Genomic DNA, 25,594 nt, shown 5'->3' with positions numbered 1-25,594 from the left:
AAAAAAAAAAATCAAGGACATGGGAAGATTCACTGTAGAGAATTATCCAGCGCATTGTAGACACTCCAGCATCCCCCCATCTCCCTTCTATGAAATGCTTGTAGCACCCACCAGTCACTGTAACAGCCACCAGAAACACCATAAAGATGTCCAAAGTATCCAGTAGGGGAGTAGCTCCTGGAGTCCAGAACCCATAGAAGGCCCAGTCTGTAACAACCAGTGGACCTCCCTCTAAAAAGGTCCTCCTCCTTCCTTGTAAGGCAAGAACAAAACCAAATTGAGCCCATAATCTTTTATTACTGGCCTGTTAAATTCTTCTTATCTCAAGCATAAAATCTCTTCAATTTGTCTCCAATGACCCTTCTATGTTACACGAGTCTATTGCTGAACATGAACTAAAACATACAATGTGACCAAAGAAAATTTCAAAAAAAAAAAAAAAAAAAGGCACCAAAGAAGAACAGCAACATAGGGTATAGAAAAGCCATGGGCTAGATAATGAGACCTTCAACAACTAAGATGTGAAAATATATAATGTTTTCCCTAGAGGTAGCACACATAGTACACTGGGAAAACTTATGGCATATTTAATATACTTTGTTTCCATTTCTGCCAAGAACTGTCAGCTAAAATAAAACACCTTAGTAAAATTACAGTTAATGCTTTAATTTCCTACATTAATGTAAATCTCTAATCTCACACCTGTGTTTGCATATCCCTTTTGATGGGCACTGTCACCTTAAATGTCAGCATCTATTCCACTTGATTTCAGTGCTAGATAAGAACTAGCTGGGAAGAAATGTGCTCATAATTTTAGTAACATACTTTGTGATTTACACATTTCAAAAAATCTAGAGGTTGGACTTTTGAGTTCCAGTTCTATCATTTAACTCTGGGGAGGTTACTTCACCTCTCTAAGCTTTCCCCAAAGCACTACTACAAGGAGTAAATTATACAATCCATAGAAAGCATTTAGCTTAGTGCCTGGCAGTTAGTAAGCACATCACAAATATTAGCTATTTAGTGACTAACTTCTGTCTCCTTAGATCACTGTAAAGACCCAAAACTTCATTAAGTCCACTGCTCATTTATTCACCAACAAGTATTCTTTCCTTGGGGAACAAGAACCCCATACAAGCTCCAAAACAGTCCTCTGCATTTTCTAGCATTCATACAGGGGTGTCAACTCCCTGGATCAACTAAAAGAAACTAAAATATATTTGGCTATTAGACTCCAATATAGTCAACAGAAGGATTCTCTTGCCCAAAACCTTCATGAGACACTGGATTTGGAAGAACACTTTGACCAGATATGAACAGGTGAAAAAGCCAGACAGCTGACAGGTATCAATAGTGAGAATATGGCACCAGGAATCTGAAAGCCAAGGAGATTAGCAATCAGTGGCAATCAAACAGCAATCTGTTAGGAAGTAAACAGAGAAAAGGAAGTACAGAATAAGAATTTTAACTGCTTTATCTCTATGCCTTCAGAAGGGTGGGGAGTAGCAGGATAGATCTAGTGATTGAGCCTAGGCTAACCGTAGTTATGCAACTACTTCCTCCTGCTTTTATAACTGAGATTTAGCCATTCAATATGACTGAGAACACAAAACGATTTTCTTTCTGCAACTCCATCAGCCTTGTTCCTATTCTCATCCCAAAGACCTAGGATAGGCACTCTGAGCTAGGCTCAGAACTAATCCATAATACAACTTCAACTAAAAAAGGATTAAATTTTCAGGGAGTTGGTAGAAGTTGGGAGTGGAGGGAGAACAGGAAACAACAAAAAGTGAGGAAGATTATAGAATGAAAAAATAAAGTATATGTTTAAAACTCCAGTATCTTTTTTTGGAACACTTTCAGAAAACATGAGTAACACTTTACAATGTGAATGTTTAACCACTGAGGCACCTGGATGGTTCAGTCAGTTAAGCATCCAACTCTTGACTTCAGCTCAGGTCATGAACTCACAGTCATGAGATCAAGTCCTAGAGCCTGCTTGCTATTCTCCCTCTCCCTCTCCCTCTGCCCCTCTACTGCACACACTCACAAGCATGAGCACACTCTCAATCAATCAATCAATCAATAAATAAATAAATAAAAATGCTTCATCTCAGAGAATATGAGAACACTAAAGATGTTATTAAGTAAATTAATTTCATTCTTTTGAGTTCTAAATAGTAAAATATATATAACATTATACAACGATTAGGTGAGAAACTTCAGCTAGGTCACAGTCATACTTTTTCAAGGGCAAAGTTAGAGGCATGAAGTCAATACCAATAAGAACACAATGAATTGTGTATTCAAAAGCTATACAAAAACTTTAAAAAAGAAAAATGACTTTCATAAGTAATTTGAAAATTTTTGCATATGTTAATTTTAGCCTTCAAGGGTAATTCAGCTTGAAGTCTCACATTTAGTCATAGCATCTCTAGGTTTAAACTATCTTATAATGAGCAAAATCTAATTTTGTAGCTTGATCAGGAAAATCCAAATTCTGTGAACTTCTAAAATATTGCCACTAAAGACCATCTGCTATGGTGTATTTTTACAATCATATACATAAATGGTGAGGCCTCAATTAACTAAAAAATTCAATGAATCTTTTCCTCACTCTCCAAATATAATACTAGAGCTGCCAAAAATATATATATAAACTAATACAAGGTTAGCTTCCATAATTATCTGTCGTCAAAAAAAAACAAAAAACAAAAAACACTGTCAGGATGTAAGTACTGTATTTGTGTAGTGTGCTTACAGAGGGGAAGCCCTGGTAATGCCTTCACTTAAATCATTTGGAAAGAAGTTAAGGGTATGCAGTTGTAACAGAAACACATCAAGGGCTCTGCGTAAAACATAAATTGTTCTGTACAGAATACAAAACAAATTGAAATCTGCTAACCAGCATAATTCCTCAAATTCAGTTCAACAGAAAAAGGTCATTTCATTTATAACATATATCACCTGATATTTAACCCTGAAAAACGAAAAGTATCTCATGTTACTGTACTCATCTTAAAGATTACCTCGAGTTTATGAAACACAAATTGAACTAATATTTTCTCTGAAAGTTAACTCATTTACTCAACACTCAGCATCATGCTTGAATCCGTTAAGCAGTGCAACTTAAACTTGCCTACTTCAGGGGCGCTTGGGTGGCTCAGTTGGTTAAGTGTCTGACTTCAGCTCAGGTCATAATCTCACGGTTCAGGAGTTCAAGCCCTGTGTCGGGCTCTGTGCTGACAGCTTGGAGCCTGGAGCCTGTTTCAAATTCTGTGTCTCCCTCTCTCTCTGTTCCTCCCCCGTTCGCACTCTATCTCTGTCTCTGTCTCTCTCTCAAAAATAAAGATTAAAAGAATTTAAAAAAAAAAAAAAAACTTGCCTACTTCCAATTCTTAGAAGTAGGCATAAAACATAAAACAACTTACTTCTCCATTATAAAAATCAACTTGACCTTTCATCTGATTATTAATCCTTTTTCCCTTAGTTCGTTTTAAGTCTGGAATTTCCAGCAAAAGTTAACACTATGAGTCTTACCACCCCATTTCACTCTTCTCCAGGTCCCCTTTCCACTCATATTATAGTCAATGGCTTGTCAGAAGCCCTATGAAAAGCTTCCATACTCAAACACATTTGTTGTCTACTGTATTCCATTCTCACATCTGCATGTCCTGTCTCAGCTATATAACATCAGATTCTGAAATTTAGTTGTTGCCTGAAATTTAGTCTGCATCAAAGGGAATTAAAGGTACACGTTTCTCCATTTTGCAGGCATATTAAAATCAGTTCACAAGTTACTAAGAGGCTTATTATAATTTGTAAACACATCCCAGAGAGTAGCTACAAACAGAGGCATATACATCAGATGAATGGCATTTTCCTACCTTATGTAACAGAAAGAGCTGACCACAATGATGAATGCACAGTCCGAAAGAGCTACAACAATCCAAACTAGATCAACTAACAATGAAAACAATATAAGGACCAAAATGATCAGAAAACCCTGACTACCTCAAGGCCAACTTGCAAATACCTAAGAAATAATATAATACACAAGTGAACGCCAAAAACTATTTTAAAACTCAACACATAAAACTATCAAATAAATGTAAAATCAATGTTCCAATGTTAACTGGAGAAATGCATCCCCAAGTTCCTAATAAATTCACACAACTGACATTTCCAATAACAAGTGACAAATTAAACATTAATTCATGTGCAGTGAAAAGTTATCAGCCAAAAATGACATGAAATAATTTCTAAGACAGAAGAAATTAAGTTTTCAAACTATAAGGGATAAGAAACAAATTTCAAATATCAGATTCAGGATAAGGAAAATTATTTTAAAGTGGATAAAAATAAGCAATACAAAGTTTTACATGTACTTGTTTTCAGTGAGCCACGCATAATGTTACCATCCACAATTGCCTTCACTCAAAAACCCTCACTTCCTGAAAAGATTTGCCAAGTGAATAACACTAACTCTATTTAATATGCAGTGGACTTCTCATTTGTGACACACAGAATACTCTCCATCTTTTAAGATGCTCATCTTCACTGCCATTCTGGGCTATATAAATGAAATGCCTCCTACCATTAAATCCACTAGTATTTCAAATCAGGTAAAAAATATTTTCTGACTGTTCCAAGAAGGTTTGTTTTTTGTTTTTTTTTTAAACATCAAGGCAAATTATAAACAGGTATCTGACTCTGAACTTCAACAGCACAGAGAACCTTTGTCTGCGAGGCTGACAGGTGTCAAAACCTGACCTTTCCCTAACTGGCCAAGTGAAAAAATCACTAAGAGCATATTTGACCTTACCCACTCACCTTTACTGTGACACAAGGCTAAGTCAATCAACTCATCAATGAGATCCAAAATAGCCTCCAAAGACAATATTTACTCATTTCTAATCCTTCCTAGAAATTACAGATTTAAAATCCAAATTATTTACATGTAAGTCCAAGAATGAAAAAAAAGTTTTTCCTTTCTGAATACTTCACATTAACATTTTGTGTTATAGATCAGAATCTACTATGCACTAGAAACCCAAACACAGACTACAAAAGCCAAATTATCAAAACACAGCCAGAATGAGAAACACAAGAATCTGAATCTGATAACTGGCCCCATTCCTCTCCCCCAAACTTTTACCCAATAAAATTACATCAGCTATGGCAAACTGAACAAAAAAATTTAAGAAAAAAACTATGCAAAAAATTGTTCTTTTTTCTGTAAATATTTCTCCATTATGCAAACATAATGCGATTTAGTTATAACACTGCATCTCCTAACATAAAAATATATTTATTTTACATAAACAGATCCACATAGAAGTCACTGCAGCCTTAGGGACAACTGGGTGGCTCAGCAGGTTAAGCATCAGACTTCTGCCCAGGTCATGATCTCATCGTTCATTAGTTCGAGCCCAGTATCAGGTAAGCATGAGCCCCACTTCAGGTGAGCCCCGCTTCTCTCTCTCTACCTGCCCCTCATGGCATTCTCTCTCTCTCTCTCTCTCTCTCTCTCTCTCTCTCTCTCTCTCTCGCTCTCCCTTCCCCCACCCTCACTTGCACCCTCTCTCTCTCAAAAAATAATGAATGAATAAAATTTAAAAATAAAATATTTTTTAAAAAAGTCATTGCAGCTTTAATGAAACTGTAAAGATAAACAAAGACATACAAACACAGAGTCCAGGTAGACTCTAAGATGTGTGTGCCAGGAACCCAGCTTCTGTAGCATGGAAACAAAGATAGCCTTGTGGCTCTCCACTCCCCGATGTTTCCTTCTGCCTCAACTTGGGCAGCAGGGTCTACTATACATCAGAGACCAGCTTATGCAATAAATGCTAATAACGTTTCCCTAACTCTTGCTTTGCCTTAAGTCTAAAAGCACCTGTTTAAGCCCAACAGTTTCAAATGCAAACCAAATATTCCAATCAAAGCAAAGAAAACTGTGCATGTTTCTATTAACGAAATGGTAAAAGTTGGTAAATGGGAAGAGCCACAGGAAACTAGGGGGGGTGAGCTAATCAAAAGCACCTGAATTCAAGCGCCTTAATTACCAGTACCAGTTGCCATGAGAGTATACCAGAAGGAAAAAGTCTCAGCCAGGAAAGTGATACAATGTATCACAGGAATGGGTTTTCTGCCAAGCTCCTGCAATGCGTTCTCACTTTTTCCATGAAAGTGAGCTACAAACACCAGCTACAAACACTTGATCAAGTTTTACATTCCACAGTTTATTTCAGAAACAAAAAACGTGTTTTTCACACTCTACACACCTTCAACCAAAATTCTAATAAACCCCCAGGAGGACTACCTACATCCCATCCCCCAAGTGAGAATCACTGAACTAAAAAAAGTCACACTAGTAAGCCAAAAGTTACTATTCCTTTTAGAAATTGCACAGGACCCCCTGTGACATACAAATGTAGACATTAATTTTCCCTACGATCAATTTCCCAATCATCCATATTTCTACATCTTACTTTAATGCAGGTTTATTATAATGCACCTCAAACGACTTGCAGAATGAAATAAAATGTAATTATAGCAAACACACTGGAAGCAACCACAATATTAAAAACCAATCATGACCAACACACATTAGTTTCAGGGATACAATAGAGTGATTTCAAAATTCCACACATCACCCACTGCTCATAACCACAAGTGCACTCCTTAATCCCAATCACCTTTTTCAATCCATCCCCCCACCCACCTCCCTTCTGGTAACCATCAGTTTGTCCTCTACAGTGAAGACTCGGTTTATTGATTTGTCTTTTTTCCCTTTGCTCACTTGTTTTGCTTCTTAAATTCCACAGATGAGTGAAATTATATGGTATTTGTCTTTCTCTGACATTTTGCTTAGCATTGTACTCTAGCTCCATTCACGTCATTGCAAATGGCAAGATTTCATTTTTTATAACTGAATAACATTCCATTGTAAATAATACCACATCTTCTTTATCCATTCATCAACTGACGGACAGCTGGACTGCTTCTATAATTTGGCTGTTGTAAATAACGCTGTAATAAACTAAGAGTGCATGAATTAGTGTATTTTTGTATTCTTTTGGTAAACACCCAGTAGTTTGATTGCCGAATCATACAGTAGTTCTATTTTCAACTCTGTGAAGAACCTCCATATTGTTTTCCACAGTGGCTATACCAATTTGCATTCCCACCAACAGTGCACAAGGATTCCTTTATCTCCACATCCTCGCCAACACTTATTGTTATTGATTTTAGCCATTCTGACAGGTGGGAGGTGATATCTCATTGTAGTTTTGATTTGCATTTCCCTGATAAGTGATGAAGAACATCTTTTTGTATATCTGTTGGCCATTTGTAGGTCTTCTTTGGAGAAGAAGAATGTCTTCTGCCCATTTTTAACTGAATTATTTTTGGAGGGTATTCAGTTTTATAAGTTCTTTATATACTTTGGATACTAACCCTTTATCAGACATGTCATTTGCAATATCTTCTCCCATTCCACAGGTTGCCTTTTAGCTTTGTTGACTGTCTTCTTTGCTGTACATTAGCTTTTTATTTTGATGTAGTCCCAGGAGTTTAGGAGTTTAGTTTTGTTTTTGTTTCCCTTGCCTCAGAAGACATATCTAGAAAAAAGTTGCTATGATCAAAGTCAAAGAACTCACTGCCTGTGTTCTCTGCTAGGATTTTTATGGTTTCAAGTCTCCAAAATAGATTTTGTTTTAAATTGCAGCAAAAGTATATTAAATCTAATTAACCCCAAACTTCTCCAACATATAGGTATTTGCTGCCTCTGTATCTACCATAGTATTACTAGTTTAACATATATGCCAGCCACAGTACTAAGAACTCTACATATTCTAATCCGTTTAAAACTCACAAATCTGTAAGGTGAGGATTAGGATTATCTTCATTTTATTTTTTATTTTTGAGAAAGTAGGGGAGAGGGGGAGAGGGAAAGAGAGAGAGAATCTTAAGTAGGCTCCACATTCAGCATGGAGCCTCATGAGGGGCTCAACCCCAGAACCCTGAGATCATGACCTAAACTGAAATCAACAAACATTCAAATGACTGAGCTACCCAAGAGCTCCAGATTATCTTCATTTTAAAAAAGAGGAAACTTTTTTTTTCCTGGGCGCCTGTGTGGCTCAGTCGGTTAAGCATCTAATTCAGCTCAGGTTATGATCTTGCGGTTCATGAGTTCGAGCCCTGTGTTGGGCTCTGTGCTTACAGCTCAGAGCCTGGAGACTGCTTCAAATTCTGTGTCTTCCTCTCTCCCTGTCCCTCCCCCCTCATGCTCTGGCTCTCTCTCAAACGTAAAAAAAAAATTTTTAATGAGGAAACAAATACAGATTAGAAAATTTACCCTAAGGGGCCCCTGGGTGGCTCAGTTGGTTAAGCATCTGACTTCAGCTCAGGTCATGATCTCATGGTTCATGGGTTCGAGCCCCACATCAGGCTCCATGACAGCTCAGAGCCTGGAACCTGCTTCAGTTTCTGTGTCTTCCTCTCTCTCTGCCCCTCCCCTGCTCATGCTCTGTCTCTCTCTCTCTCTCTCTCTCTCTCTCTCTCTCTCTCTCTCTCTCTCAAAAATATATAAAACATTTAAAAAAAAAAAAAAAAGAAAAGAAAAAAGAAAAGAAAAGAAAATTTACTCTAAATCACATAGCTGATTGTCAAGTCTGGGATTGAATTTTATGCTACCTGTAAGTCAAAAGTTAGCCTACTACTGTTTAATGGATGCTGACAGAAGACACAGACTCCTGCATTAGAGACAAAGAACTTTATTACTCCTATCACAAGAAGCAGCAAGAGAGCCAACATGTGTCATTCTCCTTAACCCTAAGTTCCTGGGGGGCAACATGACATAGTCCAGATGAATGGTCAAGTAGAGTAGGTTTGCACTACGAGGGAACACGGAGAAACAATCAACTTTGTAGCAGGCAGTAAGCAAGCCTCCTCTATATACCAGGAAGATATTTCTTCATCCCTCAAGGCTGCTTACTAAAATCACAGCTGTGAGAAATGGCCTGGTAAAGAGTGATCATGACCATGTTTTCATGACATACCAAGCAAGATATGTAGGATCAGAAGAGACCCTTGGAGGTGTTTTCCCAACACTGATGTGTGCCAGAGAGAAAACTCAAACTAAACAAATACAACACCAGAGTCTGGACTATTGACCACTATTAATAAAACATTCAAAAACTTCAACTTTGTTCCCTAAATTTAAAACTATAATTATTGAGGTCATTAAGGCCTCTGGCTAAACACAACATATTTATTTCCATTACCTCCACAACAAAAGAAAAAAAAAAGTCTCAATAATTTTAAAAGGACTGAAGTCATACAAAATATGTTCTCAGACTAAAATGAAATTAAGTTAAAAATCAGTAACAGCAGCAAGTTTAGAAACTTCAAAAATACATAGTAATTAACACTCAAAATAACCAGTAAGTCAAAGAACAAACAAGGAAATACTTTCAAATGAATGAAAACAAAACATGACATAGCCAAAACTCACGGAATGCATCTAAGGCCATGTTCAGAGGGAAGTTTTAGCTATAAATGCCTACATTAAAAATGAGAAAAAAAAAAACAAAACTCAAATCAGTAACCTAAACTTTGACCTTACAAAACTAGAAGAGCAAACTAAACCCAAAGCAAACAGAAGGAAGGAAATAATAAAGATTAATAAGTGATAATAACAAAAATTAAACACACAAGAATAGAAACACAGTAGAGAAAAATTAACAAAACCAAAAGATAGTAATTTGAAAAGATCCACAAAATTGACAAACCTCAAATTCAATGACAAAAAAAAACAAAAAACGACTTAAATGAAAAAATGAGATCATTACCAACCGTATAGAAATAAAAAGGATCCCTGAAACTAATATAACATCAGATGTTAATTATATCTCTATTTTTTTTAAAAAAAAGGATTGTAAGAAAATACTATGAACAAGTGTACACATCAGTTAGATAACTTAAATGGACAAATTCCTAGAAAACACGAATTACCAAAACTGACTCAAGAAGAAATAGAAAATTTGAATAGATTTATAATAAGAGTGAATTAGTAATTTTAAAGCACCCCACAAAGAGAAGCATAAGCCCAGAAAGATTCACTGGTTAAATTCTACCAAATGTTTAAAGAAAAATTAACACCAATCCTTGACAACCTCGTCCAAAAAAACCACAAGAGCAGGAAATACTTTTACAAACTCATTATATAAGACCAATATTACCGTAATACCAAAATAAGACAATGACATCACAAGAAAACTACAAACCCACATCCTTTATCGATAAACACAAAAATCCTCCACAAAATACTAGCAAATCAAATCCAGCAACATATAAAAAGAATCATACAGGATAATCAAGGGGGATTTATCCCACGAATATCCCAGCAAGATTGGTTTAACATCCAAAAACCAATTAATGCAACACACGATATTAATAAAGGACAAATCCCTAAGATAATCTCAACAGGTGGAGACAAAGCACATGACAAAATCCAATACCCTTTCATGATGAGAATACTCAATTACAATTAGAAGGAAATTTTCTCAATCTGATAAAGGGCATCTACAGAAATCATGTATCTAATATCATAGGTCATGCTAAAAGACTGAATGCTTTCCCTCTAAAATGAGGAACAAGATGGGTGTCCACTACTGCCACTTCTATTCAACATTACATTGGAGATTCTAGCTAGGGAAATTAATCAAAAATGGAGAAATAAAAAGCCTCCAGATTGGAAAGTAAGGAGTAAGATTATCTGTATTTGTGAGACATAACCTCCTAAGGAATCCACTAAAACCGATTAGTACTAACAGAGTTCCATAGGTTGCAGGATATAAGATCAACATGCAAAAATCAACTGGACTATTATACACTAGCAAGAAACATTCCAAAAATGAAATAAAGAAAATAACTCCACTTACAATGACATTAAAGAATAAAATACTTAGGTATAAATTTAACAAATATAATACTCAATCTTGTTGAGAAAAATTAAAGAAAACCTTAAGAAATAAAGGAAGGGTGGTGCCTAGGTGGGTTCGGTTAGTTGAGCATCCAACTTGATTTCAGCTCAGGTCATGATCCCAGAGACATGGAATCGAGCCCCACATTGGGCTCCGTGATGAGCATGGTGCCTGCTTGGGATTCTCCCTCTCTCTCCTTCTGCCCCTCTCTCCCACTTGCACTCTATCTCTCTATAATAAAATTTTAAAAAATAATTTAAAAATAAAATAAAAAACATCCCATGTTCATGAATAACACTTAAGATGGCAATACTCCCCAAATTGATCTACATATTCTCTGCAATCCTAGTCTGAATCCTAGCTGACTTATCTGTAGAAAGTGGTAAGTAAATCCTAAAATTCTTAAGAAAATACAAGGAACCAGAATAACTAAAATAATCTTGAAAAAAGAATAAAATTAATTTTATTCTCCTACTTCTCAATTTCAAATCTTACTACAAAGCTACAGTAGTCAACATTCAAGACCACAATAGTACTGACACAATGATAAGCATACAGCTCCAAGAAATAAAATTAAGAGTCCAGAAATAAACCAACTTATAGTCAAGAGTAACAATTTGGTGAGGAAAGAACAGCTGTTTCAACAAATGATGCTAGAACAACTGGATATCCACATGCAAAAAAAATGAAGTTGGGACTCCTACTTCATATCATATACAAAAATTAACTCAAAATGGACCACAGACCCAAATATAAAAACTAAAATTATAAAACTCGTAGAGAAAGCCAGAGGAGTAAATCTTCATGACCTTCCTTTAGACAAAGCCTTCTTAGATCTGACATCAAAAGTACAAAAGAAAAAAACAGATGAGACTTCACATAAATTAATAACTTTTGTGTTGTAAAAGATAACCATCAAAATGAAATGACAATCCTAAGAATAGGAGAAAATATTTGTAAATCATAGATCTTATAATGGACTTATATCCAGAATATGTTAAGAATTAACACTCAACAATAAAAAGAGGACTCAATTAAAAAATGTACAAAGGAAAAAAAAACAAATGTACAAAGGATTTGAAAAGACATTCCAAGGATATACAAATAACCAATAAGCACATGAAAAGATGCTCAACATCATGTGTCATTAGAGAAATGCAAATCAAAACCAGTGTTATGTTATCATTTCACATCCACTAGGATGGCTACATTAAAAAACAACTGTGGATGACAATGGTGGAGAAAGTGAAACCATCATATACCGCTAAGATGTAAAATAGTGCAGCCACTTTGAAAAAGTCCGTCAGTTCCTCAAAAGCCTAAGCACAGAATTAATTACCCTACAACCTAGTAATTCCACTCCCAGATATATACATAAAATAAAAAAGATATCCACAAAAAAAAAAACTTGTACACAAATACTCACTATAGCATCATTCCTATTAGCCAAAATGTAGAAACCCAAATGTCCATCAACTGCTGAACAGAGAAGTATCATTTGACAATAAAAAGGAATGAAATACTGATATAGGCTACAACACAGATGAAACTTTAAAATATTGTGCTAAACAAACCATTATTCACAATACCCAAGATATGAAAGCAATGCCAGTGTTCACCCATAGATGAATAGATAAAAAGATGTGGTGTATTATACAATGAACTATTCGGTCATTAAAAAAAAAAAAAATGCATTCCTATACACCAACAATGAAGCAACAGAAAGAGAAATCAAGGAATCGATCCCATTTACGGTTACACAAAAAACCATAAAATACCTAGGAATAAATCTAACCGAAGAGGTGAAAAACCGATACGCTGAACACTTTAGAAAGCTTATGAAAGAAACTGAAGAACACACAAAAAAATGGAAAAAGATTCCATGCTCCTGGATAGGAGGAACAAATATTGTTAAAATGTCGATACTACCCAAGGCAATCTACATATTCAATGCAATCCCAATCAATCCCTACCAGCATTCTTCAGAGAGCTAGAACAAATAATCCTAAAATTTGTATGGAACAAGAAAAGACCCCAAATAGCCAAAGCAATCTTGAAAAAGAAAACCAAAGCAGGAGGCATCACAGTCTCAGACTTCAAGCTATACTACAAAGCTGTAATCATCAAGACAGTATGGTACTGGCACATGAACACTCAGATCAATGGAACAGAGAACCCAGAAATGGACCCACAAATGTATGGCCAACTAATCTCTGACAAAGCAGGAAAGAATATCCAATGGAATAAAGACAGTCTCTTCAGCAAGTGGTGCTGGGAAAACTGGACAGCGACATGCAGAAGAAGGAACCTGGACCACTTTCTTACACCATACACAAAAATAAACTCAAAATGGATGAAAGACCTCAATGTAAGACAGGAAGCTATCAAAATCCTCGAGGAGAAAGCAGACAAAACCTCTTTGATCTTGGCCACGACAACTTCTTACTCAACACATCTCCGGAGGCAAGGGAAACAAAAGCAAAAATGAACTACTGGGACCTCATCAAAATAAAAATCTTCTGCACAGCAAAGGAAACAATTAGTAAAACTAAAAGGCAACCGTGAGAATGGGAGAAGATATTTACAAATGACATATCAGATAAAGGGTTACTATCCAACATCTATAAAGAACTGATCAAACTCAACACCCAAAAAACAAATAATCCAGTGAAGAAATGGGCAAAAGACATGAAGAGACACTTCTCCAAAGAAGACATCCAGATGGTCAACCGACACATGAAAAAATGCTCAACATCACTCATCATCAGGGAAATACAAATCAAAACCACAATGAGATATCACCTTACACCTGTCAGAATGGTTAACATTAACAACTCGGGCAACAACAGATGTTGGTGAGGATGAGGAGAAAGAGGATCTCTTTTGCATTGTTGGTAGGATTGCAAGCTGGTGCAGCCACTCTGGAAAACAGTATGGAGGTTCCTCAGAAAACTAAAAATAGAACTACCCTACAACCCAGCAATTGTACTACTAGGCATTTATCCAAGGGATACAGATATGCTGTTTGAAAGGGACACATGCACCCCAATGTTTATAGCAGCACTATCAACAATAGCCAAAGTATGGAAAGAGCCCAAATGTCCATCGATGGATGAATGCATAAAGAAGATGTGGTGTGTGTGTATACACACACACACACACACACACACACACACACACACACACACACACACAGAGTGGAGTATTACTGGGCAATCAAAAAGAATGAAATCTTGCCAACTGCAACTACGTGGATGGAACTGGAGGGTATTATGCTAAGTGAAATTAGTCAGAGAAAGACAAAAATCATATTACTTCACTCATATGAGGACTTTAAGAGACAAAGCAGATGAACATAAGGGAAGGGAAATAAAAATAATATAAAAACAGGGAGGGAGACAAAACAGAAGAGACTCACAAATATGGAGAACTGAGGGTTGCTGGAGGGGTTCTGGGAGGGGGGATGGGCTAAATGGGTAAGGGGCATTAAGGAATCTACTGAAATCATTGCTTCACTATATACTAATTTGGATATAAATTTTAAAAAATAAAAAATAAAGTTAAATAAAAAAAAGTACAAACTTACAGTAGAATGATGGATATAGTTAACAATACTGTATTACATAACTGAAAAGTTGCTATGTGAGTAAATTTTACATGTTCTCACCATAACCACAACAAAATGGTAATTATGTGAGGTGAAGGATGTGTTAACTAGCCTTACTGTGGTAAAACATTTCACAAGGCATACATGTATCAAATCATCACATCTGACACCTGAAACTTACACAAGGTTATATGTCAATTAGGTCTCAATAAAGCTGGCGAAGAAAAACATACTATATAATACCATTTATATAAAGTCCAAAAAATAGTCAGAATTAACTTATGATATTAAGAGTCAGACAGTGGCTAATTTTCGGTGGAAGATAGGAGATAGTGAATGGGAGGACGCATAAGGTGCACAGGTGAGAGCAACATTCTATTTCTTAACTCTGTTAATGTTCACTTTGTGATACTTCACAGAGCTATACAATTACAATCTGTGCACTTTTCTGTGTGTGTTACACTTAAATTTTAAAGTTGTTTTTTTTTTTTAATATTTTGAGAGAGAGGGGGGGAGAGAGAGAGCGCGCGCACACATGTGAAGGAGGCACAGAGAGAACGGGAGAGTGAGTTTCCCAAACAGGCTCCACACTGTCAGCACAGAGCCCAATGCAGAGCTCAATCTCATGAACTGTGAAATCATGACCTGACCCAAAACCAAGAGTCGGATGCTCAACTGCCTGAGTCAGCCAAGCACCCCAAATTTTAAAGTTTTTTAAAAGAAACATGGTTTTTGCTTTAAAAAATTACACGTGACAATACATGGAGACACCGTAGACACATCTATAAAAAATAGATCTTCTCAAAGACACTCCTCTATTCATTTCCACAGGAAAATATACACTATTTTTATCATGAAAGGATAAAGTAACTGTAATTGAATTAGCAATAATGGACTTCACTAAGGATCTAAGTTAAAACAAAGGGAAAAAAGCATGGGGCTTGGGTCAGATGATCTGAGCTTGACACTCTTCTATGCCCACATAGATGTTATTTAGAAATCTCACTGACCTCTTATGAGAAGGCAGAGAAACTTGAAAGTGCTTCCCTAGCACATGCTAAACACTAAACGTCTATCAAATGTTTACTTCCCTTCATGCTATTTCCTTCCACCAACTTCAATAACCAACAGTGTTCCTGTATACAGTAGGTACATTTTCCACTTCTCAGACAGGACCATGTATTTCACTCCAACTTCTACTTTATTTCGCTTTAACTTACTCACTCTAACATCAAAATCAAGACTCACCCAAGGCTACTACCATCTGAGTCTAAGTCTTCCAGAACAGAATTTTTCAGCCTTCTCACTACAACACAGATCCACCTAAAAGACATAAATCCTATTTCCACCCACAATACTTATAACTGCTAAATATATCCCAGACATTTCTTCTTTAATATATAGTCATGATACGTAAATTAAATATATCTGCAGAATAACTATTCAGAGATTCTACTGACAACTGACTTTTCAAATAAAGTCTAAATTAAACATCATCATTAGAAGTAAATACTACCACCTCTCTATTCTCTTTAATGTATATTATTAGCTTTAAATTTTCAGCCTAGAAGATTAAAGATGAACTCTTATAAATTAAACCTTCTTGTGCTTTCACAAGTCACATATTTAATAAAGCAACTAAATGTGAAACTTCGGTACTAAGGAGTCCCTTTTCTTCTAGTCACGGAAAGGCAAAGTTTCATTGCTGTGCAAAGCCAATAGCTATTCTTTCAGGCAAGTACTTAAGAAAATGTAAACAGAAAAAACACCTCACATTAATACTCGCACTTAAGGTGAATGGGAAGGGATGAATGGTGAAAACAACTGAAAATGGCTACAAAACCATACTCACGGCCTCAAAATGCAAATGGCTATCCTTTAAGAAACTTTGAATCTTGTCTTTGGGTAAAATACTGAATCGAAATCGAAGGAGATCCATTTCTTGTTGAATGAACCAGCGTCTAAGATCCTCACTGAAATCAAGACAGAGAAATGATAAGTATAAATGAAAAATCCACTGATTATTTTAAAAGTCCACGGATTATTAAATCAAGAAATTTTTATGAAATAAAACTCAAATATGAGCAAGATGCCAACAGACAGAAGTTAAAAGCACACGTCGTCTATTATGATAAACAGTATACAGAGCACGTACCACAATCTTCAAGGATGTGAACACTGGGAGAGGTATTATGAATATAGAATTAAATACAGAATACCTTGAGCCTAGCTGATTATCCAACAATATAAAAGAAAACAGTTCATTGCATTTAACTGCAAAACGGTCATTTACATCAGAAAATGGGGTATTCCTTCAGTCTAAGGTGGTTTCATCAGTGCCAAATCAACACCAAAAATTTTTTTTTTAACATTTATTTTTGACAGAGAGGGAGAGACAGAGCACGAGCAGTGGAGGGTCAGAGAGAGAAGGAGACACAGAATCCGAAACAGGCTCCAGGCTCTGAGCTGTCACCACAGAGCCCGACGTGGGGCTCGAACTCACAAACAGGGAGATCACGACCTGAGCTGAAGTCAGACGCTCAACTGACTGAGCCACCCAGGCGCCCCAACACCAAAATTTTTAAAGGTCACTTTATCTCTGAATAGATTATGATCAGATAAACTCTTAAAGTAAACTCTGTTTACAGCTTTATAGTTAATAATTTCACAAAATTTAATATGCACAACTACATCTTGATTTTTGAAAAAGCAACACACAAATATAAATTCATAAAATACATAATGGTTATTACTATTGTCACAAAATAATTATACTACTATAGATAAAATATGATGTAGTTCCCCCCCTCAAAGGGACTTTCACAGATTGTCAGCAATTCATTGACTGCATAAATTACATAAACTGCACATTCATCTTTACAAAAGAAAACCTCCAGAACCAAAGATGGTCGTGGATAGGATCACCTGTCCAGGGATAAGTGGGATACTAAACAATTCAAGATTCTCATTTGATAAGACTCTTAACAGAAAGAAACAGAAAAGAAACTTACAATAAGTATATTATTTAGCCAAAATTAGTACAGAAAAAAAAAAGAAACAGTTTAAAAAAAAAAAAAAAAAAAGAAAAGAAAAAGGCAACTAACTCCTTCTCCCTCTGGGTGGCACTGTAGACTTACAAGAAACCAACTAGCAAAGGGAAATAGCTTACACCTGTACTAAATTCAAGTATATGTTTGAGGTATTATTTCTTATAAATAGTGCCACTTTTTTTCTGAGAAAACAGGATCAAAAAGTCCTTTCTTACCGAAATCCCCCCACCCCCACAATTGCAAATCCCAAATGAAGAGCCTCTCCCATAAAACTAGTTAAGTGTTTCAACAGGCAAGTTTTACAATAGAATTTTTTTCAATTATTTTTAGTAAACAACTGGCTTCAAACAACTTGCAACAACAGTGTTCAACCCATGAATCACCAGCTTCTGATGTTATTCTGAGTTTTCCTATGTGCAGTACAATACATGTCAGCTTCCCACGTACCAATTTGTAACCCAAGATAGCAGCTTTGACTATGAGAGTCTAAACGTATACTCACGACTGGCAATAAGCAAGGCGTAAAATAAAGTGAGAAATATGATCTCTTCTTCGGCGTTCATATTCATTTTCTACATTTTCCTTAAAAATAATGACACATGAATAACATAAACACATTAGAATGTTAAGAGGTATAAAGAAAAATGGAGTCAATATAAGCCAATGCTAAAATAAAAGTTTCAAAAACAAATTTCATAATATGTAATTATCATTTTACTTACGTTAGCAAACAAGTGACACTGAGATCTGACCTGATCTCAAACAAAACCTCCTGGGTTTGGACTCTCTTCCTATCAACTCCTCTCTTAACTTTCTTTCTTACCCAGCATATATCCAGGGTTCTCCCCTCTTCCACCACCTCTGGCATGAACCTTCATTTAACCATTTGGCCAAACCTAGATTCTAAATAAATCTGCAGTCCTATTCCCAAAACACTAAGAATCTCTGGGGGAAAAAAATACACAATTATTGAGAATTTGGAATATTAAAAATTCACAACCTCTAACCTGAACTGGACTTTTACAAGCACCAAGAAATTCTTATTCAAGTCCAACACAGTAAGAGCAAACATGTCTTGAGCACTTATGAGGTACACTTACAGCACTTTGTAAGCATGTTTAATCTATAAACTCATTTAATCTTTAAAAAAAACTCTCATGAGGTAAGCACTATTATATCCCTATTTTAAATATGAGGAAACCGCCTAGGTGGCTCAGTCAGTTAAGCATCCAACTTCAGCTCAGATCATGATCTCACAGTTCATGAGTTTTAGCCATGCATCAGGCTCTGCTCTGACAGCTCAGAGCCTGGAGCCTGCTTTGGATTCTGTGTCTCCCTCTCTCTTTCTGCCCCTCCCCTGCTCACACTCTGTCTCTTTCTCAAAAATATATAAAATAAAAAAAAAAATTTTTTAAGGAGGAAACTGAGGCACAGGGATGTTCTGAAATTTTTCCAGAGTCATAAAGCTTATTAAACAATAGAACAGAGATTTGACACATAATCATCTCTTCCCTCACTGCTAGAAAAGCTGCTTCAGTCTTCACTACTTGACCCAAGCTCCCTACCACGCCATCTTCTCTCTCAACAGAGAACTTCACTTACTTTACAGAAAATAAAGGCCACGAGGCCAACTTCTTCAGCTCCAAGCTTGTGCATCCACTGTATTACTTTCCCTTCCAACTCTATGGACAAAGGATCTCCCCCTCCTCCTGAATAAGCTCATTCCTAAAGCTGAACCATGCAATCCATCTGCTCTTGGCTCCTAAGGATCTTGATTTATCAAATGCTCTCTCCAAGTATCTTTAAGCTCCCCTCCTCTTCTTTCTCTTCTAGATTTTTTTCACTCAGCTTATAAGCATGTTCAAGTATCTCCTGTTATGTGTCCTCTCTTTTTCCCTACAAATTCTTCTATATTCAGACCTATTTCTCCCCTGTCTTTTCAGCTAGCCATCTTAAAAGAGTACATATTCTATACCCACCTCTCTCCTCCAAACACCGTCCTCATTTTGGCTTCTGCCTCTATCTACAACTCATCTATCCATACAACTCATCTTACATGAGCCTAAGCTTCTGAAATTATGTGGTTAAGAGTATCACCTGAGACAAAATGTCCAGTTCTAATCTTGGCCCCACCATTTACCATCTCATAAGCCTGGGCCAGTTACTCAGCCTATCAATAACTCTGTACCTTTATCTATAAAATAGGGATGACAACTGTACCTGCTTCATAAGACTATTAACTATATTACATGGATTAATATATGTAATGTGCTTAGGGCAAACTCTGGGATACACTAAGCATAATATGAATGCTTGCTGTTATTATTCCTATGGGATCAGTATTTACATAATAATCATCATTATGGAAACTCCAAATTTCCTTGGCTACCATGCCACTATTATCCCTGCTGATCTCCCACCTCTCAGGCAGCTTCTTCTCAATCTCCTTCCCAGACTCCCCCAATTCTACTTCACCTTCAGTACTGGTATTCTTCACATCTTGTCCTCCATCGTCTTCTCACTCAAATATTTCCCTCCTCCTGATGATTCCAACCTTCTTCTTAAATCCATACTCCCAACTCCAGCCTTAAGTCCAAGCTATATGCATATCCAATCATCTACTACACAGTTCCACTAGAACCTCAAATTCTTGTCTAGAACTCAACATGTTCCTTCTAAGACTTGCTTCTCCTCCTATACATTACCTCTCAAAATACTACCACCATCCATAGTTGTCCTAACCAGAAACCTAAGGTGTCATTCATAACTCTCTTCTCCCTTCTCCCTGTAATGTCACTAAAATCTTTTGATTCTACCTTCATAATATCATTATACTAGTCCTCTTCTCCAATTCAAATCACTCTCATCCTTTTCTCCAATTCGAATCACTCTCATTATGTCCAAGCTACTTGGTTTTCCTCCCACAGACATGGCCCTCTCAATCTGCTATCTTCCCAAAATAAAAATCTGATCACATCTATCGAGTTTCAGTTCCAGCACTACCTGGAACTTTAACACCTTCCCAAACCTCCCCAAGCTGGGCTGGGTAATCCTATGTGCTCTTGGAGTTCCTGGAACACATATCTAGTAACAGTACTCATCCTGTGGTGCACAGGGTACATCTGGCAATGTCTGGAGATATATACCAGGTAGAAGCCAGAGATGTTACTGAGCACCCTACAATGCACAGGACAGTCCCTACACCAAGAAATTATCAGGCCCAAACGTCAGTAGTTCCAAGGCTGAGAAACCCTGCTGTATTATAATCGTCTGACTATATATGGCAATCATTCCTAGTGGACTGCAGATATACCTTCAGGCACAGTCCATGCTATTTTAGTCTTTTTAAAAGCCCTGTGCCTAATACAAGATATTTTCCACAACCAAGACTCAAGTATATAAATATATACAAACTGAAAAACATTTCTTTCCCACTTTTACTTACTCTGAAGGAAAACTTGAGCCTTCTTATCTCAGCCTCCAACTTACTCTGGTATTGCTCAGTTCCTTTCACATGGCTCACACCAAGATTTTCGACTGTTTTTAGCACTAGAAATTTTTTAAAAACAGAAGAAAGAAAAATGTATGAATGCAAGATAATTTTTTTTTAGAAGACAGCACGCACACAAGCAGAGAAGAGGGACAGAGAGGGAAAGGGAAGGGGGGAGGGACAAGGAGAGGGACAGGGAGAGAGAATCTTAAACAGGCTCTGCGCTCAGCACAGAGCCCAATGCAGGGCTTAATCCCACGATCCTGGGATCATGACTTGAGGTGAAATCAAGAGTCGGATGCTCAAGTGACTGAGCTATCCAGGAGCCCCAAGATAGTTTTTAAAAACTAAATCCCGGGGCGCCTGGGTGGCGCAGTCGGTTAAGCGTCCGACTTCAGCCAGGTCACGATCTCGCGGTCCGTGAGTTCGAGCCCCGCGTCAGGCTCTGGGCTGATGGCTCGGAGCCTGGAGCCTGTTTCCGATTCTGTGTCTCCCTCTCTCTCTGCCCCTCCCCTGTTCATGCTCTGTCTCTCTCTGTCCCAAAAATAAATAAAAAACGTTGAAAAAAAAATTTAAAAAAAAAATAAAAACTAAATCCCAAGACAAAGCCTGTGAATAATTCCATAATTACTTGTTTTTAAAAGATAAGTTATAGGGGCACCTGGGTGGCTCAGTCAGTTAAGCATCCAACTCTTAATTCCAGCTCAGGTCATGATCTCACGGTTCAGGAGCTCTAGCCCTGCATCAGCGCTCTGCACTGACAGGGAGGAGCTTGCTTAGGATTTTCTCTCTCCTTCTCTCTCTGTTCCTCCCCTGCTTCTGTTCTCTCTCTCTCAAAGTAAACAAACTTGAAAAAATAAATAAAAGATATCAAGTTGTAATACTTTTATTTTCTGCAAGTACATTATATAAATTATATAAATTTATAAGAAGATAATTTCCATCCATGTGCAGAAAATATCCGCGTCCCATAACACAAGTTAATACCAGGATTCTCAGAGAGTGAAGGGTGGGGAATAATCATCGTTGTACTGAGCCACCATTGTCGAGGAATGCAAGTGTGCTGGTATGAAAAAAAAAATTAAGTACCCTTGTTTGCATCCCTTCTGTGGAACTGTTAGTTTGTTTCATTTACTCAGCATAGAATCATCAGAAAAAACAGCCCTTCCTTTCCTGATGAAGTAGAGAAGACACAACAGTGAAGAAGCATAGCCCTCCAATGATGCAAGTGAACTGTCCTGATTAGATGCGTATTGTTCAAAGGTTCCTTGTCAGTTCTTTCTCAGATTAATTCTACTTCCATCGATATAAAAAGCATTTTTGTAATTCAAGGATGAAAAACTAAAAATGAATCCTGAACATAAATCCATGTCCCACAGGTACCTCCTTATTACAGTATCTCAAACTAAACTCATCATCTTCCCCTCAGTCCTGCCCCTCTTCCTATTATCCCCATCTCAACTAGCATAGTTTTTTTTTTTTTAATTTTTATTTATGTTTGAGAGAGGGAGAGACAGAACATAAGCAGGGAAGGGGCAGAGAGAGAGGGAGACACAGAATCTGAAGCAGGCTCCAGGCTCTGAGCTGTCAGCACAAAGCCTAACGTGGAGCTTGAACCCATGAACCATGACATCATGACCCGAGCCAAAGCTGGATGCTTAACCAACTGAGCCACTAGCACAGTTTCTAACCAGACCGTCCAGAACGGAATTTCAGCCACCGCCACTGGCCCCCTCACATCCAAACAACTCCCAAATTCTGTCAGGAATACCTCCTCAGTATCCCTTAAATCTCTCCCTGCCTACACACTGCCACTTGTCACTGCCTTAGATCAGGCACTTACTAGCTCACCCCTTAAGTGCCAAATCCAAGGGACACTCTTCAATCATCCTCTTAATCTCCATGAAGCATCTGACACTGTTAAGATTCCTAAAACCCTTTTCTCCCTTGTCTTCACTCTTTCAGTCAACAGGCACTAAGTGCCCCCTCTGTGTATTAGCAGTTGTCACTTTGCTCTTCTAAAAATGATGAACAGTTTCTCACCTTACCTTCTGATTTTCCCACAGGGATATCCTGGAACATAAACTCAGAAAACACTGCTTTTATTTATGTTTCAATTCATGCCTCGCTTATTTCTTTCTTCCACTAGCACACAGAGGATAAGTAGGCCACATCCTGCCTACACCCTGATATTACACTGTTAGCTTGGCAAAAAAATGCCCTTGGTTATCCATTCTTCTCCATTTGCTCTGAACTTGTCACTGTTCCCTCAGATATAACATTCTCTCTTTTGCCTCCCAGCCTTAGTACAGTTCGTTATCTTGGACTGAAAAAAATCTTTAACTACTTCTCTTTTCAGAAATTTCTACTCATCCTTCAAGGTCCAGATTACACTTCAACTTCTCTAAGAAGTCTTACTTAATCAAACTAAGTCACCCCTACTTCTGTTTTAAGAGCATTACTATTTGGGGTGCCTGGGTGGCTCAGTCGGTTAAGCATCCACCTTTGGCTCAGGTCATGGTTTCATGGTTTGTGAGTTCAAGCCCCTCGTCCAGCTCTGTGCTGACAGCTCGGAGCCTGGAGCCTGCTTCGGTTTCTGGGTCTCCTTCTCTCTGCCCCTCCCCCACTTGTGCTCTGTGTCTATCAAAAATAAATAAATGTATAAAAAAATTTTTAATAAAAAAAATAAGAGCATTACTATTTACCTCTAGTAAGGCACTTACAATACTAAATTATGATTATTATTTTGGATGCCTTTATGTGCGTACTAGAATACAGCTTCAACAAATATGAGAATTACATTATTCATCTGGAAATCCCCACCCCAGAATATAGTGGCACTCAATAAATATACACTGAACAGTAAATAGCAAACCCTCAATAAATATTTCGAGAATGAACTGAATGAAGGAAATTACCCTCATTCATTTCCACAAAGTGAAGTTCTCAAGAATATATAAATTCTAATTCAAATATCACTCACATTTAACTCTATCAATAGCCAAGCTTTCAAACTCAATCAAAGATATGTTTTCAGAAGGTGGCTCCAAGTAAAACTGAAGGCTATGAGGATAGCAAGCATTCCTTTGGTCACCTCCCAACCTCAGTCTTTTCCGATTTCCTCCAGAAAACTGCATCTCATTATCTTGGAAGGAAACATAAAAGGGTTAAAAGGATGGCAAATGGAGTTGAAAACAACAAACAACAAGTGCAAAAAACAACTCCACATACACAGCAAAAAACTGAAGGGCATGCATAAAATGTTAAAGTGGTCATCCCGAGGCAATACGTCTTTCTGGATTTTCCAGATTTTCTACAACACACCTGTAACAATTCTGTAGGGAAGGGGGGGTGTGCACGGTGAAACGCAGGTAGTGGTCATAACTTCCAGCAACATCAAAGTCAAAGTCAAGCGATATTGCCAGTTCACTATAGGTCTGTGTACCACCGTCCTTAGATCTCTACAGTCCCAAGAGTTGAGATTTTAAACCCGTTGCAATCGTAAATTCGGAGGAAAGCGCGGTAGATTCTGGCTTTCCAGAGAAGAGACTTAATGGTCCGGGTCCAATTCATCACTTCCTATATTATGACCCCGGAATATACAACACGTCTTTCTAATCCAGTCCTTCCGAACCCCTTTTAGAAAACATCCTCAAACTCCTATAAAAATTAAGCCCCTCAATCCTACCTGAGCACTCCTCCGACGAAGCTGTTCTCTCCTCAGCTCGCTGACACCTGCGTCTCTGCCTCAACCGACCAATACTCAATACACCCACCCCAGGATGTCATTCTTCTGTTCCCACGGCTCGCAAAGTGCTCTCCCTTCTTTCTCGACCTGCAAGCCTTAACACCAAGACTAATGTCCGTGGTAAAACCATAGGAGATCCTCTTACCTGCAACCACACCAAACACGATATGCAGAAACACCGATAGGTGCTTTTGTCAGATGGCGGGAGAGTTCATATAGGGCCGGAAACGGAAGTGACTGGACCACAAAGCCCGCCCTTCGAACCTCCCGCCCACCCAGCGCGCGCCCTGCGCATGCTCAATGTGGCGCCCCTCGGTTCCAGAGGGTGTGTAATCCACGTTGCCCGCTTAAAGTTTTTTAAGTAGGACTGTTTGTGTCTCCAAATTAAAAGCTGCACGGCCTGTATGTGCAGTCGGTAGCTTTTTGACGATTGCAATTGGGGAACTGGAAGACTATCGGCAGAATTTCCAGACTCCCAAGAGTGTGGCGCTTTAATCCACAGGCTGGACTGTGGAGCTAGCGGAGGAAGGGAAGAATAGGCGTTTACGGAACTGCTCAGTATTAGAGGTTCTGTTCTTTTCTTCCTTAATCTTTCAGCGACCTTGAGATATTACCCTCATTTTACAGATGAGAAAATAGAAGCTAAAAGATGACCGTTAGTTAGCCTATATATAGTACATATTTTGATTTTTCTATGGGACGTCA

General features: G+C 37.6%; 1 protein-coding gene across 1 annotated transcript in view; it reads right to left on the bottom strand.

The window, feature by feature from the left end:
* The window catches only part of PRIM2 (DNA primase subunit 2), a 342,261-nt gene extending 317,126 nt beyond the window's left edge, over positions 1 to 25,135 (bottom strand). Inside the window, exons 1-5 of the mRNA XM_025925313.2 lie at positions 25,035 to 25,135; positions 24,125 to 24,286; positions 21,097 to 21,200; positions 18,154 to 18,233; positions 16,454 to 16,574 (exon numbers count right to left, since the gene is read on the bottom strand). Coding sequence (XP_025781098.1) covers positions 16,454 to 16,574; positions 18,154 to 18,233; positions 21,097 to 21,200; positions 24,125 to 24,278 — 459 coding nt within the window. The 5' untranslated portion in view covers positions 24,279 to 24,286; positions 25,035 to 25,135. The remainder of the gene's footprint in view (positions 1 to 16,453; positions 16,575 to 18,153; positions 18,234 to 21,096; positions 21,201 to 24,124; positions 24,287 to 25,034) is intronic.
* Positions 25,136 to 25,594: the final 459 nt, after the last annotated feature.

Source organism: Puma concolor, chromosome B2 (genome assembly GCF_028749965.1).
Source record: "Puma concolor isolate L17-30 chromosome B2, mPumCon1.1.hap2, whole genome shotgun sequence".
NCBI classification, from domain to species: domain Eukaryota; kingdom Metazoa; phylum Chordata; class Mammalia; order Carnivora; family Felidae; genus Puma; species Puma concolor.
The sequence above is the reverse complement of the archived record's forward strand: the minus strand, read 5'-3'. Positions and strand labels throughout refer to the sequence as shown.